The 18,287-nt window shown below is 47.3% G+C and overlaps 1 protein-coding gene and 1 long non-coding RNA gene across 3 annotated transcripts in view; one reads left to right on the forward strand and one right to left on the reverse strand.

Moving 5' to 3' along the window:
* Window positions 1–14,807, reverse strand: part of LOC141199100 (uncharacterized) — a 197,308-nt gene extending 182,501 nt beyond the window's left edge. Inside the window, exon 1 of the long non-coding RNA XR_012270867.1 lies at window positions 14,711–14,807. This is a non-coding gene — a long non-coding RNA (uncharacterized lncRNA). The remainder of the gene's footprint in view (window positions 1–14,710) is intronic.
* Window positions 12,512–18,287, forward strand: part of TMEM106C (transmembrane protein 106C) — a 45,515-nt gene continuing 39,739 nt past the window's right edge. For both annotated transcript variants that reach the window (XM_073663188.1, XM_073663189.1), the window contains exons 1-2: window positions 12,512–12,661; window positions 17,453–17,667. In XM_073663188.1, the coding sequence (XP_073519289.1) occupies window positions 17,469–17,667 (199 nt within the window). In that variant the 5' untranslated portion in view covers window positions 12,512–12,661; window positions 17,453–17,468. The remainder of the gene's footprint in view (window positions 12,662–17,452; window positions 17,668–18,287) is intronic.

An 18,287-nucleotide genomic window follows, 5' to 3' on the forward strand; every position in this document is an offset into this window, starting at 1 on the left:
TGCTCTGTACATTACACACACAGCTCTGCTGCACACATTACACACCCTGCTCTGTACATGACACACACAGCTCTGCTGCACACATTACACACCCTGCTCTGTACATTACACACACAGCTCTGCTGCACACATTACACACCCTGCTCAGTGCATTACACACACAGCTCTGCTGCACACATTACACACACAGCTCTGCTGCACACATTACACATCCTGCTCTGTACATTACACACCCTGCTCTGTACATTACACACACTGCTCTGCTGCACACATTACACACCCTGCTCAGTACATTACACACACAGCTCTGCTGCACACATTACACACCCTGCTCTGTACATGACACACACAGCTCTGCAGCACACATTACACACCCTGCTCTTTACATTACACACACAGCTCTGCTGCACACATTACACACCCTGCTCAGTGCATTACACACACAGCTCTGCTGCACACATTACACACCCTGCTCAGTACATTACACACCCTGCTCTGTACATTACACACACAGCTCTGCTGCACACATTACACACCCTGCTCAGTACATTACACACACAGCTCTGCAGCACACATTACACACCCTGCTCAGTACATTACACACCCTGCTCTGTACATTACACACACAGCTCTGCTGCACACATTACACACCCTGCTCAGTACATTACACACACAGCTCTGCTGCACACATTACACACCCTGCTTAGTACATTACACACAGCTCTGCTGCACACATTACACACCCTGCTCTGCTGCACACATTACACACCCTGCTCTGTACATTACACACACAGCTCTGCTGCACACATTACACACCCTGCTCTGTACATTACACACACTGCTCTGCTGCACACATTACACACACTGCTCTGTACATTACACACACTGCTCTGTACATTACACACACTGCTCTGTACATTACACACACTGCTCTGCTGCACACATTACACACCCTGCTCTGTACATTACACATCCTGCTCTGCTGCACACATTACACACCCTGCTCTGTACATTACACACCCTGCTCTGCTGCACACATTACACACACTGCTCTGCTGCACACATTACACACCCTGCTCAGTACATTACACACCCTGCTCTGCTGCACACATTACACACACAGCTCTGCTGCACACATTACACACACAGCTCTGCTGCACACATTACACACACAGCTCTGCTGCACACATTACACACACAGCTCTGCTGCACACATTACACACACAGCTCTGCTGCACACATTACACACACAGCTCTGCTGCACACATTACACACCCTGCTCTGTACATTACACACACAGCTCTGCTGCACACATTACACACCCTGCTCTGTACATTACACACACAGCTCTGCTGCACACATTACACACCCTGCTCTGTACATTACACACACAGCTCTGCTGCACACATTACACACCCTGCTCTGTACATTACACACACAGCTCTGCTGCACACATTACACACACAGCTCTGTACATTACACACACAGCTCTTCTGCACACATTACACACCCTGCCCTGTACATTACACACCCTGCTATGTACATTACACACACAGCTCTGCTGCACACATTAGACACCCTGCTCAGTACATTACACACACAGCTCTGCTGCACACATTACACACCCTGCTCTGTACATTACACACACTGCTCTGCTGCACACATTACACACCCTGCTCTGTACATTACACACCCTGCTCTGTACATTATACACCCTGCTCTGCTGCACACATTACACACACTGCTCTGCTGCACACATTACACACCCTGCTCAGTACATTGCACACCCTGCTCAGTACATTACACACACAGCTCTGCTGCACACATTACACACACAGCTCTGCTGCACACATTACACACCCTGCTCAGTACATTACACACAGCTCTGCTGCACACATTACACACACTGCTATGTACATTACACACACAGCTCTGCTGCACACATTACACACCCTGCTCTGCTGCACACATTACACACACTGCTCTGTACATTACACACCCTGCTCTGCTGCACACATTACACACCCTGCTGCACACATTACACACCCTGCTCTGTACATTACACACACAGCTCTGCTGCACACATTACACACCCTGCTCTGTACATTACACACACAGCTATGCTGCACACATTACACACCCTGCTCAGTACATTACACACCCTGCTCTGTACATTACACACACAGCTCTGCTGCACACATTACACACCCTGCTCAGTACATTACACACACAGCTCTGCTGCACACATTACACACCCTGCTCTGTACATTACACACACTGCTCTGCTGCACACATTACACACCCTGCTCTGTACATTACACACCCTGCTCTGCTGCACACATTACACACCGTGCTCTGTACATTACACACACAGCTCTGCTGCACACATTACACACCCTGCTCAGTACATTACACACCCTGCTCTGTACATTACACACACAGCTCTGCTGCACACATTACACACCCTGCTCTGTACATTACACACACTGCTCAGTACATTGCACACCCTGCTCTGTACATTGCACACCCTGCTCTGCTGCACACATTACACACTCTGCTCTGTACATTACACACACTGCTCTGCTGCACACATTACACACCCTGCTCTGTACATTACACACACTGCTCTGCTGCACACATTACACACCCTGCTCTGTACATTACACACCCTGCTCTGTACATTACACACCCTGCTCTGCTGCACACATTACACACCCTGCTCTGTACATTACACACCCTGCTCTGTACATTACACACCCTGCTCAGTACATTACACACCCTGCTCAGTACATTACACACCCTGCTCAGTACATTACACACCCTGCTCTGTACATTACACACCCTGCTCTGTACATTACACACCCTGCTCTGTACATTACACACACAGCTCTGTACATTACACACACAGCTCTGTACATTACACACACAGCTCTGCTGCACACATTACACACCGTGCTCTGTACATTACACACACAGCTCTGCTGCACACATTACACACCCTGCTCTGTACATTACACACACAGCTCTGCTGCACACATTACACACCCTGCTCTGTACATTACACACCCTGCTCTGCAGTACACATTACACACCCTGCTCTGTACATTACACACACAGCTCTGCTGCACACATTACACACCCTGCTCAGTACATTACACACACTGCTCTGCTGCACACATTACACACCCTGCTCTGCTGCACACATTACACACACAGCTCTGCTGCACACATTACACACACAGCTCAGTACATTACACACAGCTCTGTTGCACACATAACACACCCTGCTCAGTACATTACACACAGCTCTGCTGCACACATTACACACCCTGCTCTGTACATTACACACACAGCTCTGCTGCACACATTACACACCCTGCTCTGTACATTACACACACTGTTCTGCTGCACACATTACACACCCTGCTCTGTACATTACACACACGGCTCAGTACATTACACACCCTGCTCTGCTGCACACATTACACACCCTGCTCTGTACATTACACACACTGCTCAGTACATTACACACCCTGCTCTGTACATTACACACACTGCTCTGCTGCACACCCTGCTCTGTACATTACACACACAGCTCTGCTCAGTACATTACACACCCTGCTCAGTACATTACACACCCTGCTCTGCTGCACACATTACACACCCTGCTCTGCTGCACACATTACACACACTGCTCTGCTGCACACATTACACACCCTGCTCAGTACATTCAACACCCTGCTCTGTACATTACACACCCTGCTCAGTACATTACACACACAGCTCTGCTGCACACATTACACACACAGCTCTGCTGCACACATAACACACCCTGCTCAGTACATTACACACAGCTCTGCTGCACACATAACACACCCTGCTCAGTACATTACACACCCTGCTCAGTACATTACACACACAGCTCTGCTGCACACATTACACACCCTGCTCAGTACATTACACACACAGCTCTGCTGCACACATTACACACCCTGCTCAGTACATTACACACACAGCTCTGCTGCACACATTACACACCCTGCTCTGTACATTACACACACAGCTCAGCTGCACACATTGCACACCCTACTCTGTACATTACACACACTGCTCTGCTGCACACATTACACACCCTGCTCTGCTGCACACATTACACACACTGCTCAGTACATTACACACACAGCTCTGCTGCACACATTACACACCCTGCTCTGTACATTACACACACAGCTCTGCTGCACACATTACACACACAGCTCTTCTGCACACATTACACACAGCTCTGTACATTACACACCCTGCTCTGTACATTACACACACAGCTCTGCTGCACACATTACACACAGCTCTGTACATTACACACCCTGCTCTGTACATTACACATCTTGCTCTGTACATTACACACACAGCTCTGCTGCACACATTACACACACAGCTCAGCTGCACACATTGCACACCCTGCTCAGTACATTACACACACAGCTCTGCTGCACACATTACACACCCTGCTCTGTACATTACACACACTGCTCAGTACATTGCACACACAGCTCTGCTACACACATTACACACCCTGCTCTGTACATTACACACACAGCTCTGTACATTACACACACAGCTCTGTACATTACACACACAGCTCTGCTGCACACATTACACACACAGCTCTGCTGCACACATTACACACACAGCTCTGCTGCACACATTACACACACAGCTCTGCTGCACACATTACACACACAGCTCTGCTGCACACATTACACACACAGCTCTGCTGCACACATTACACACCCTGCTCTGTACATTACACACACTGCTCAGCTGCACACATTGCACACCCTGCTCAGTACATTACACACACAGCTCTGCTGCACACATTACACACACAGCTCAGCTGCACACATTGCACACCCTGCTCAGTACATTACACACACAGCTCTGCTGCACACATTACACACCCTGCTCTGTACATTACACACACTGCTCAGTACATTGCACACCCTGCTCTGTACATTACACACACAGCTCTGCTGCACACATTACACACCCTGCTCTGTACATTACACACACACAGCTCTGCTGCACACATTACACACACTGCTCTGCTGCACACATTACACACACTGCTCTGTACATTACACACCCTGCTCTGCTGCACACATTACACACCCTGCTCTGTACATTACACACCCTGCTCTGCTGCACACATTACACACCCAGCTCTGTACATTACACACCCTGCTCTGTACATTACACACACAGCTCTGCTGCACACATTACACACCCTGCTCTGTACATTACACACACACAGCTCTGCTGCACACATTACACACCCTGCTCTGTACATTACACACACAGCTCTGCTGCACACATTACACACCCTGCTCAGTGCATTACACACACAGCTCTGCTGCACACATTACACACCCTGCTCAGTACATTACACACCCTGCTCTGTACATTACACACACAGCTTTGCTGCACACATTACACACCCTGCTCTGTACATTACACACCGTGCTCTGTACATTACACACATTGCTCTGCTGCACACATTACACATCCTGCTCAGTACATTACACACCCTGCTTAGTACATTACACACAGCTCTGCTGCACACATAACACACCCTGCTCTGCTGCACACATTACACACACTGCTCTGTACATTACACACACAGATCTACTGCACACATTACACACCCTGCTCTGTACATTACACACACAGCTCTGCTGCACACATTACACACACAGCTCTGCTGCACACATTACACACACAGCTCTGTACATTACACACCCTGCTCTGCTGCACACATTACACACCCTGCTCAGTACATTACACACCCTGCTCTGTACATTACACACACAGCTCTGCTGCACACATTACACACCCTGCTCAGTACATTACACACACAGCTCTGCTGCACACATTACACACCCTGCTCTGTACATTACACACCCTGCTCAGTACATTACACACCCTGCTCAGTACATTACACACCCTGCTCAGTACATTACACACACACAGCTCTACTGCACAGATTACACACACAGCTCTGTACATTACACACCCTGCTCTGCTGCACACATTACACACACTGCTCTGCTGCAGACATTCCACACCCTGCTCTGTACATTACACATCCTGCTCTGCTGCACACATTACACACCCTGCTCTGTACATTACACACACAGCTCTGCTGCACACATTACACACACAGCTCTGTACATTACACACACAGCTCTTCTGCACACATTACACACCCTGCTCAGTACATTACACATCTTGCTCTGTACATTACACACACAGCTCTGCTGCACACATTAGACACCCTGCTCAGTACATTACACACCCTGCTCTGCTGCACACATTACACACACTGCACTGCTGCACACATTACACACCCTGCTCAGTACATTACACACACAGCTCTGCTGCACACATTACACACACAGCTCTGTACATTACACACACAGCTCTGCTGCACACATTACACACACAGCTCTGTACATTACACACACAGCTCTACTGCACACATTACACACCCTGCTCTGTACATTACACACCCTGCTTTGCTGCACACATTACACACCCTGCTCAGTACATTACACAGCTCTGCTGCACACATAACACACCCTGCTCAGTACATTACACAGCTCTGCTGCACACATTACACACCCTGCTCTGTACATTACACACACAGCTATTCTGCACACATTACACACCCTGCTCAGTACATTACACACCCTGCTCAGTACATTACACACCCTGCTCAGTACATTACACACCCTGCTCTGTACATTACACACACTGCTCTGCTGCACACATTACACACCCTGCTCTGTACATTACACACCCTGCTCTGTACATTACACACCCTGCTCTGTACATTACACACCCTGCTCTGCTGCACACATTACACACCCTGCTCTGTACATTACACACACTGCTCTGCTGCACACATTACACACCCTGCTCTGCTGCACACATTACACACACAGCTCTGCTGCACACATTACACACACAGCTCTGCTGCACACATTACACACCCTGCTCTGTACATTACACACACAGCTCTGCTGCACACATTACACACCCTGCTCTGTACATTACACACACAGCTCTGCTGCACACATTACACACCCTGCTCTGTACATTACACACACAGCTCTGCTGCACACATTACACACCCTGCTCTGTACATTACACACACAGCTCTGCTGCACACATTACACACCCTGCTCTGTACATTACACACACAGCTCTCCTGCACACATTACACACCCTGCTCTGTACATTACACACACTGCTCTGCTGCACACATTACACACCCTGCTCTGCTGCACACATTACACACACTGCTCTGTACATTACACATCCTGCTCTGCTGCACACATTACACACACTGCTCTGTACATTACACACCCTGCTTTGCTGCACACATTACACACCCTGCTCTGTACATTACACATCCTGCTCTGTACATTACACACCCTGCTCTGCTGCACACATTACACACACTGCTCTGTACATTACACACCCTGCTCTGCTGCACACATTACACACACTGCTCTGCTGCACACACTGCTCTGCTGCACACATTACACACACTGCTCTGCTGCACACATTACACACACTGCTCTGCTGCACACATTACACACACTGCTCTGTACATTACACACACTGCTCTGTACATTACACACCCTGCTCTGCTGCACACACTGCTCTGCTGCACACATTACACACACTGCTCTGCTGCACACATTACACACCCTGCTCTGTACATTACACACCCAGCTCTGCTGCACACATTACACACACAGCTCTGCTGCACACATTACACACCCTGCTCTGTACATTACACGCACTGCTCTGCTGCACACATTACACACCCTGCTCAGTACATTACACACACAGCTCTGCTGCACACATTACACACCCTGCTCAGTACATTACACACCCTGCTCTGCTGCACACATTACACACACTGCACTGCTGCACACATTACACACCCTGCTCAGTACATTGCACACCCTGCTCTGTACATTACACACACAGCTCTACTGCACACATTACACACCCTGCTCAGTACATTACACACACAGCTCTGCTGCACACATTACACACCCTGCTCTGCTGCACACATTACACACCCTGCTCTGCTGCACACATAACACACCCTGCTCAGTACATTACACACAGCTCTGCTGCACACATTACACACCCTGCTCAGTACATTACACACCCAGCTCTGCTGCACACATTACACACCCTGCTCTGCTGCACACATTACACACCCTGCTCTGCTGCACACATTACACACCCTGCTCTGCTGCACACATTACACACCCTGCTCTGCTGCACACATTACACACACTGCTCTGTACATTACACACCCTGCTCTGCTGCACACATTACACACCCTGCTCTGCTGCACACATTACACACACAGCTCTGCTGCACACATTACACACACAGCTCTGCTGCACACATTACACACCCTGCTCTGTACATTACACACCCTGCTCTGCTGCACACATTACACACCCTGCTCTGCTGCACACATTACACACACTGCTCTGTACATTACACACCCTGCTCTGCTGCACACATTACACACCCTGCTCTGCTGCACACATTACACACCCTGCTCTGCTGCACACATTACACACACTGCTCTGTACATTACACACCCTGCTCTGCTGCACACATTACACACCCAGCTCTGTACATTACACGCACTGCTCTGCTGCACACATTACACACCCTGCTCAGTACATTACACACACAGCTCTGCTGCACACATTACACACCCTGCTCTGTACATTACACACCCTGCTCTGCTGCACACATTACACACACACAGCTCTGCTGCACACATTACACACCCTGCTCTGTACATTACACACACAGCTCTGCTGCACACATTACACACCCTGCTCAGTGCATTACACACACAGCTCTGCTGCACACATTACACACCCTGCTCTGTACATTACACACACAGCTCTGCTGCACACATTACACACCCTGCTCTGTACATTACACACACTGCTCTGCTGCACACATTACACATCCTGCTCAGTACATTACACACCCTGCTTAGTACATTACACACAGCTCTGCTGCACACATAACACACCCTGCTCAGTACATTACACAAAGCTCTGCTGCACACATTACACACCCTGCTCTGCTGCACACATTACACACCCTGCTCTGCTGCACACATTACACACACTGCTCTGTACATTACACACACAGATCTACTGCACACATTACACACCCTGCTCTGTACATTACACACACAGCTCTGCTGCACACATTACACACACAGCTCTGCTGCACACATTACACACACAGCTCTGCTGCACACATTACACACACAGCTCTGTACATTACACACCCTGCTCTGCTGCACACATTACACACCCTGCTCAGTACATTACACACCCTGCTCTGTACATTACACACACAGCTCTGCTGCACACATTACACACACTGCACTGTACATTACACACACAGCTCTGTACATTACACACACAGCTCTTCTGCACACATTACACACCCTGCTCAGTACATTACACATCTTGCTCTGTACATTACACACACAGCTCTGCTGCACACATTACACACCCTGCTCAGTACATTACACACCCTGCTCTGTACATTACACACCCAGCTCTGCTGCACACATTACACACACTGCACACATTACACACACTGCTCTGCTGCACACATTACACACACAGCTCTGCTGCACACATTACACACACAGCTCTGTACATTACACACCCTGCTCTGCTGCACACATTACACACACTGCTCTGCTGCACACACTGCTCTGCTGCACACATTACACACACTGCTCTGCTGCACACATTACACACCCTGCTCTGTACATTACACACCCAGCTCTGCTGCACACATTACACACACAGCTCTGCTGCACACATTACACACACAGCTCTGCTGCACACATTACACACCCTGCTCTGTACATTACACGCACTGCTCTGCTGCACACATTACACACCCTGCTCAGTACATTACACACACAGCTCTGCTGCACACATTACACACCCTGCTCAGTACATTACACACCCTGCTCTGCTGCACACATTACACACACTGCACTGCTGCACACATTACACACCCTGCTCTGCTGCACACATTACACACCCTGCTCTGTACATTACACACCCTGCTCTGCTGCACACATTACACACACTGCTCTGCTGCACACATTACACACCCTGCTCAGTACATTACACACCCTGCTCTGTACATTACACACACAGCTCTACTGCACACATTACACACCCTGCTCTGTACCTTACACATCCTGCTCAGTACATTACACACCCTGCTCTGTACATTACACACACAGCTCTGCTGCACACATTACACACCCTGCTCTGTACATTACACACACAGCTCTGCTGCACACATTACACACCCTGCTCTGTACATTACACACACAGCTCTGCTGCACACATTACACACCCTGCTCTGTACATTACACACACAGCTCTGCTGCACACATTACACACCCTGCTCTGTACATTACACACACAGCTCTGCTGCACACATTACACACCCTGTTCTGTACATTACACACACAGCTCTGCAGCACACATTACACACCCTGCTCTGTACATTACACACACAGCTCTGCAGCACACATTACACACCCTGCTCTGTACATTACACACACACTGCTCTGTACATTACACACACCCTGCTCTGCTGCACACATTACACACCCTGCTCTGTACATTACACACACTGCTCTGCTGCACACATTACTCTGTACATTACACACCCTGCTCTGCTGCACACATTACACACACTGCTCTGCTGCACACATTACACACACAGCTCTGCTGCACACATTACACACACAGCTCTGTACATTACACACCCTGCTCTGCTGCACACATTACACACCCTGCTCTGTACATTACACACACTGCTCTGCTGCACACATTACACACCCTGCTCTGTACATTACACATCCTGCTCTGCTGCACACATTACACACACTGCTCTGTACATTACGCACCCTGCTCTGCTGCACACATTACACACACTGCTCTGCTGCACACATTACACACACAGCTCTGCTGCACACATTACACACACAGCTCTGTACATTACACACACAGCTCTGCTGCACACATTACACACCCTGCTCAGTACATTGCACACCCTGCTCTGTACATTACACACAGCTCTGCTGCACACATTACACACCCTGCTCAGTACATTACACACACAGCTCTGCTGCACACATAACACACCCTGCTCTGTACATTACACACACAGCTCTGCTGCACACATAACACACCCTGCTCAGTACATTACACACAGCTCTGCTGCACACGTTACACACACAGCTCTGCTGCACACATTACACACACTGCTCTGTACATTACGCACCCTGCTCTGCTGCACACATTACACACACTGCTCTGTACATTACACACCCTGCTCTGCTGCACACATTACACACCCTGCTCTGCTGCACACATTACACACCCTGCTCTGCTGCACACATTACACACACAGCTCTGCTGCACACATTACACACACAGCTCTGCTGCACACATTACACACACAGCTCTGTACATTACACGCACTGCTCTGCTGCACACATTACACACCCTGCTCTGTACATTACACGCACTGCTCTGCTGCACACATTACACACCCTGCTCAGTACATTACACACACAGCTCTGCTGCACACATTACACACCCTGCTCAGTACATTACACACACAGCTCTGCTGCACACATTACACACCCTGCTCTGCTGCACACATTACACACCCTGCTCTGTACATTACACACACAGCTCTGCTGCACACATTACACACACTGCTCTGCTGCACACATTACACACCCTGCTCTGTACATTACACACCCTGCTCTGCTGCACACATTACACACCCTGCTCTGTACATTACACACACAGCTCTGCTGCACACATTACACACCCTGCTCTGCTGCACACATTACACACCCTGCTCTGTACATTACACACACAGCTCTGCTGCACACATTACACACACTGCTCTGCTGCACACATTACACACCCTGCTCTGTACATTACACACCCTGCTCTGCTGCACACATTACACACACTGCTCAGTACATTGCACACCCTGCTCTGCTGCACACCCTGCTCTGTACATTACACACACTGCTCTGTACATTACACACACTGCTCTGTACATTACACACCCTGCTCTGCTGCACACCCTGCTCTGTACACTACACACCCTGCTCTGTACACTACACACCCTGCTCTGTACATTACACACCCTGCTCTGTACATTACACACACTGCTCTGCTGCACACATTACACACACAGCTCTACACACACAGCTCTGCTGCAGACATCTTGGCCCACTACTACCCAGGGAGCCGCCGTGCAGCAGACCGTACTGTGCGCTCATCCCCTGCCACGTGCCCCCTCAGGACAACTCTTCACATAAACAATCACAACCAAGCCTGACTCCTCCCATACACGTGACTGAACACATGGTCATGACATCATCGCAGGTCCTTTAGCTTACTGCTGTGAGCGAAGTCCCTGCTTTCTGCTTCCTGACCCCGCATAACTGGGGGACACCCGGCGCCCGTGCAGCTGGCAGGTGAGTGGCGGCTCCGTCCAGGCCCCCTGCCCCTATCACGTGACCAGGGACTCTCTCTATGTATCATAGCTTTGACCTTTACAGAGCCGGGTTTATGGAGCTCCCCTTTAATTCTGCTTATGTACTTGTGTGAGCGCTGCCCAGTTAGTGAAGACGGCGCCATATCTTATGTGTATTGGAGGTTTTTTAGTATCATTTTCTCTCCCCTGAATCCATTACTGTTACAGAATTGGTATTTGGAGAGAGCAATGTTTTCATTTGTTTTTAAAGGGGACATCCTCTTATTAATGGCCCAGGGAGGTGAGAAATACATATAAAAAAGTAGTATCCCCTGGACTGTCGCTGCTGCTCCACACCGCTATGTCCCCCGCCTTTCTGCTGATGGGGGCGTCACATGAGCACTGCAGCCAATCCCCCCTGACCCTATGGAGGAGCAGCGTCAGTCCGGGAGGTGACACTACTTGTGTTTAGGGGTTTTCACCTCCATGGGCCCATTAATACAGGCATCTCCAGTAAAGGACAGCCCCTTTAAATAGGTCTCTATCAAGGGTTAATTTAAAGTTTGGCCACATACACAACAGCTGGATTAATTAAGACGTTTTATTGTATTTGTTGGAAAATCTCTTACTAATCCCTGATGACAGCTCATTCACCATTTTTTTTGTCTAATTTTTGTCCTTTTTCATCTAGTTTTCACTTGCACCTTATTCTCTTAAATGTTTGCCTAAGGTCTATTGTACTTTTTGTCATTTTTTTTATTTTATGTACGGCAGCTATTTTTGGCACAAATTTCGTAACATTTAGTGGAGTGTGTGATTCACAAAACAGGAAAAAGGTGAAAAGAGCATTTTGGAGTTTGCATAAAAATTCTTGTAACGCTCTGGCCCAACAAGCTGTTATCACAAAACTAAAATGTGATTGAAAAAGAAAAACCCGCAAATGAATCGGGGTCGTATGTGGTGTGATTATTTTATGTTATTACTATGGGCCTGAAGCTGGGGTCACACGAGCGCACATTATCTCATGCGAGAATTGGGCCAATTATTCTAATGATTCTCAGATGATTGAATCATTAGATCAGATCAGAGAATCTAATGCCGAGCCACCTTTATTTTTTCTCTTGCCGAATTTGCATGAAATAATAAAACAAAGCGCAGATCTGCTCTGCCCCATAGTGTAACATTGGTCTGAGTTCTATTCCGATAAAACATTGGGAAGCACTCCCTCGCATATGCCTGTGTGAGCGAGCCCTAAGAACTAACAGGCAGGTAGTAGCAGACCACTCCTGCACTCGATTCTGTGGCTTCTGCTTGCCTCGCTGTCTAACTAAAGGGAGACGGTTGTCAATCAGCATGACGCCGGCCCTGTCGACAGAGTAGCCTGCAAGAGGGAGAGCTGCCATGTTGACATGAAGCAGCAGAATTGCCAGCATGAGCGGTCTGTGATCACTTTGTGCCAGGTTGGTAGTTGGCAACCATCTGCCTGATAGTTCTTAGGCTCATAGTAAAAAAAATAAACTCGTACCAGACAACTCTTTTAAGTGGCCTTATGGGTTTGACATCCTCATCATGCCAATTTATACTGCGAATATGGTCTGCGGACTTCCCCACTCGCCCTGCCATGGTTGAAGTATCTGCACAGTCTGTGCTGATATTTCTGCTGTGAATTTCCACAGCCCTTGTGGACATCCCCTCATTGTTTAACCTCTATTGTGGATCTCATTTACATTGTGGAATGCAAAGAATGCAAGAACAAAGCTTCCCAATTCTCTCCAGGGTGTCCTAGACACACAAGTCTTACTAGATCACTCCAAGCAGAAGGGTCTGTAATGTGAGTATCCTGTTGGAGGAAGGGGGGCTGGTGGGATGGGGTTAACCAAAATATATCTTACTGGGGGTGTAGGTTTACAACAGCTGGAAAGGCACAAGTCCTGCAGACTTGTTAGAGGATGACCTCAGCATGGGATTTGTTGCCTTGCTGCTACATGAGTACCAAGTGTGCAGTCAGGGGCAGCCTTGGGTATAAAATACCAAAATAAACACTACTCACCACCGCTTTCCTCCACGATCTAGCAGTGACTCTCTGGCAATCCTCCCTGTCTGCGAATAAGCAGCCAGCACGTGACTGCTGCAGTCAATCACTGGTCTCGTGACATACTACCTGCTCAGAGAAATATGCTACGTGACCACTGCTGATGCCGCTATAACTGCAGTGGTAATTTGCCGTCAGATTATGATCGAAGACCGCTGGATCCGCAGGGGAAAGAAGAGGTGCGCAGAACATCTCGTTTTTGTTTTAAAATACTTGCAGCTTTTTTATTTTATGAAAAGTCAAATAACCCATTTAATAAATGCATTGAAACCTCTTTGTGATGGCCACAAAAAGTCTTATAGAAACTGTTCCTTTGTGGGACGGTCTTCTTAAAGAAGGCCAGAAAGCTGATCTGGATAACGGGGTGATCTTCCAAACAGGGCTGTGGAGTCGGAATCGGTGTCCATTTTGTTGGAGTTGGTATAAGATGGACCAACTCAGACTCCTAAAATATATAATAAATTGGGTACAGTAGTACAATTCAGTATGTGCTGTAAATGTTTTCATAAGAATTTGGGAAAGTTATGAAATGTCCTATAAATGTCTGCTCTATTCCTGATCTAAGGATCTCGGCTTTTAGTTGAGATGAATCTGTGCTGCACTTTATGTACACGCTCAGTAGTGAGGCAGTGCTGGGGAGTCTGAGTCGGAGGTTTGGCTTACTGACTCCACAGCCCTGCTTCCAAAGAGGAGTCTGTTGGCGAGGCTTGCAATATACAGATCCAGATCTCTGTACTGACTGATGTGTTAGGAAAGTTATTCATTGGCCATCACAGTGGTGATTGCCGATTTCTGTGTGACGTACAGATCAGGTGAGTGCAATCCACATTCTTGGTATGAAGGTCTGAACTCCGATGAGGTGACATATTTTATGTGTCATTGATATAGACTAGATATACTATGGGCCCTGGTTCATCGTTCCATTTCCTCCAGTTTTTTAGCATGAATACCCCTATAAGTGAATTTTTAATTTGTGACAATTTGATCAAACGATTTGCTCTTTTTTTTTTTTCAAGTTGTCATTTGTGGTTTTAGTTTTCTGATTTTCACATCAATTTGGCTTTTCCAGATATTTTAGACAGATATATGAAATGTCTCCTCTATACATCTGTGACCTAGTCTCCCTGTACATACCCGCACGCAACCTCCGATCCTCACAAGATCTCCTTCTCTACTCTCCTCTTATCTCCTCTTCCCACAATCGTATACAAGATTTCTCCCGTGTTTCCCCCCCAACTCTGGAACTCTCTACCCCAACATATCAGACTCTCGCCTACTGTGGAAACCTTCAAAAGGAACCTGAAGACCCACCTCTTCCGACAAGCCTACACCCTGCAGTAACCACCGCTCCACCATACAGCTGCACGACCAGCTCTACCCTCAGCTACTGTATCCTCACCCTTCCCTTGTAGACTGTGAGCCCTCGCGGGCAGGGTCCTCGCTCCTCCTGTACCAGTCAGCGACTTCTATTTTCTAATATTATTGTACTTGTTTTTATGTCTACCCCTTTTCACATGTATGGAATAAATGGCGTAATAATAATGTGACTTTAAAAAGTTGTAAAATTTGGTGCCACTCTACTCCAGTCCCCTTACAAAGCGATTTTGTGTATGGCAGTTATTTTGGCGTGTTTTTTTTTTTTTGCGAAACATGCGACTTTTCCCGCCAAGTCACAAAATTTAAGACAAAAAAAGGACTATTTTGGGCTTTGCGCAAAATTCTTGAATCCCATGCACAATTTTGATGTCTTTGGTGCAAAAACATCAGCGAAAATCACAAGTTAAAAAAGAAAAGTGACTAAAAAAATCTAATATGATGAATCAGGCCCTGAGTGCGGATCGGCCACAGGTCTCTAATCTGAACCCTCCTATATACCTGTGAGGGTGTTGAATTCGAAAAGAAAAAACACCATTGACCAAACCAAAGTGCTTTTTATATGGTCCAACATAGAATTTAATGGGGTTTTCCATGAATAAGCTGACAAAAAAATTCCCAATTGTTTTTTCGTGGAAAAATAGTATATTAATCCAGCCTTGGGCTAAGTTCAGATGGTTATATTTATTGATCGATATAACAACTTCAGTACCCAAACTGACCGAATTTACAGACCTATGAGGCTGTACTTTTTGGACAGAAGAGCCACGGTCAATCCTGACATTATGGTCTGTATATTGACCATGAAATACAACCATATGAACCCAGGTTAAAAGAAGCCAGCATCAATGGCTCATGACTCTCAGACTGGAGCCCTCCAACTTGTCGGCATCCCCGACACCTCTTCTGATTACCAGTAATAACACCAGTATGACCAGTGCCTTACTGGCTCCTAAACTCCACAGTATTTTGTCCATGGGTCTGTTTCATGTAAAGGGGTAAAAAAGTTGTCCAAGGTATAAAACTATATAACTTTTGTATAATTCCATTTCTGATCTCCTTTTACGCTCCTACGTGACGATGGGGGATGTGTGCTGGCCAGTTAGTTATTTTATGGACCTATCCCTTAGCTGAGGCCCCTTGATGAGTTGTTTCATTGCTTCAGATGTGCTGACTGTACAGAGCCCTGATCTCATTCTTTCTGTTTATGCTACAATTTAACCTCTTAATACCATGTATTCGCATGTCCTTTCTTTTATGAGACTATTAGACTATTCCCATCATTTTCGAGTGCCTCTATTAACACGCTCTGTATTTTTTGAACAGATGCTGAACACAGAATATGGGGTCTATTATGTCTACCTATACCAGCCATGTGACCTCCTCGAAGCAGGCTAGCCACTCGCATGTTGAGGATGATGACGATTTGCTGGATGGAAAGGACAGAGAAGAAGATATCGCTCAGTTTCCCTACGTTGAGTTTACAGGCCGTGACAGCATTACCTGCCCATCGTGCCAGGGCACTGGCTGCATTCCAACAGGTGACGCCCCATCTCTTACAGATTATTCTAAAATGTTTTTTTTTTCGTTATGTCACAAAGTTTAGAGCTGAAAATCCATTTACACTGTGAAGTTATTCTACAGATTGTTCCAACTGTGTCAATGCCAAATAGGCAGCATTCATTATGTTTTCATACTTTTACACTTTTTTTTTTTTTCAGAAAACATTTTACTTTTTATATATTAGTATTATGTATTTATATAGCACCATTGATTCCATGGTGCTGTACATGAGAAATGGTTACATACAAAATACAGATATCACTTACAGTAAATGACTAACAACGATATGCTGGTACAGAGGGAGGAGGACCCTTCCCTTGTGGGCTTACAGTCTACAGGATGATGGGGAAGGAGACAGTAGGTTGGGGGGTTACAGTAGCTCCAGTAGTGATGAGGAGCCTACGAGGTCAGTGCAGGCTGTAAGCTTTCTTGAGGAGATGGGTTTTCAAGTGCCGTCTGAAGGATCCGAGTGTGGTGGATAGTCGGACGTGTTGGGGCACAGAATTCCATAGGATGGGTAATACTCTGGGGAAGCCTTGAAGGCGATTAGGTGAGGAAGGAATAAGTCTGGAGGGAGAAGGTGGTCTTGGGAGGACCG

This window comes from Phyllobates terribilis, unplaced genomic scaffold (assembly GCF_046119375.1).
Source record: "Phyllobates terribilis strain yellow unplaced genomic scaffold, ASM4611937v1 Scaffold_2__4_contigs__length_985480577, whole genome shotgun sequence".
NCBI lineage: Eukaryota > Metazoa > Chordata > Amphibia > Anura > Dendrobatidae > Phyllobates > Phyllobates terribilis.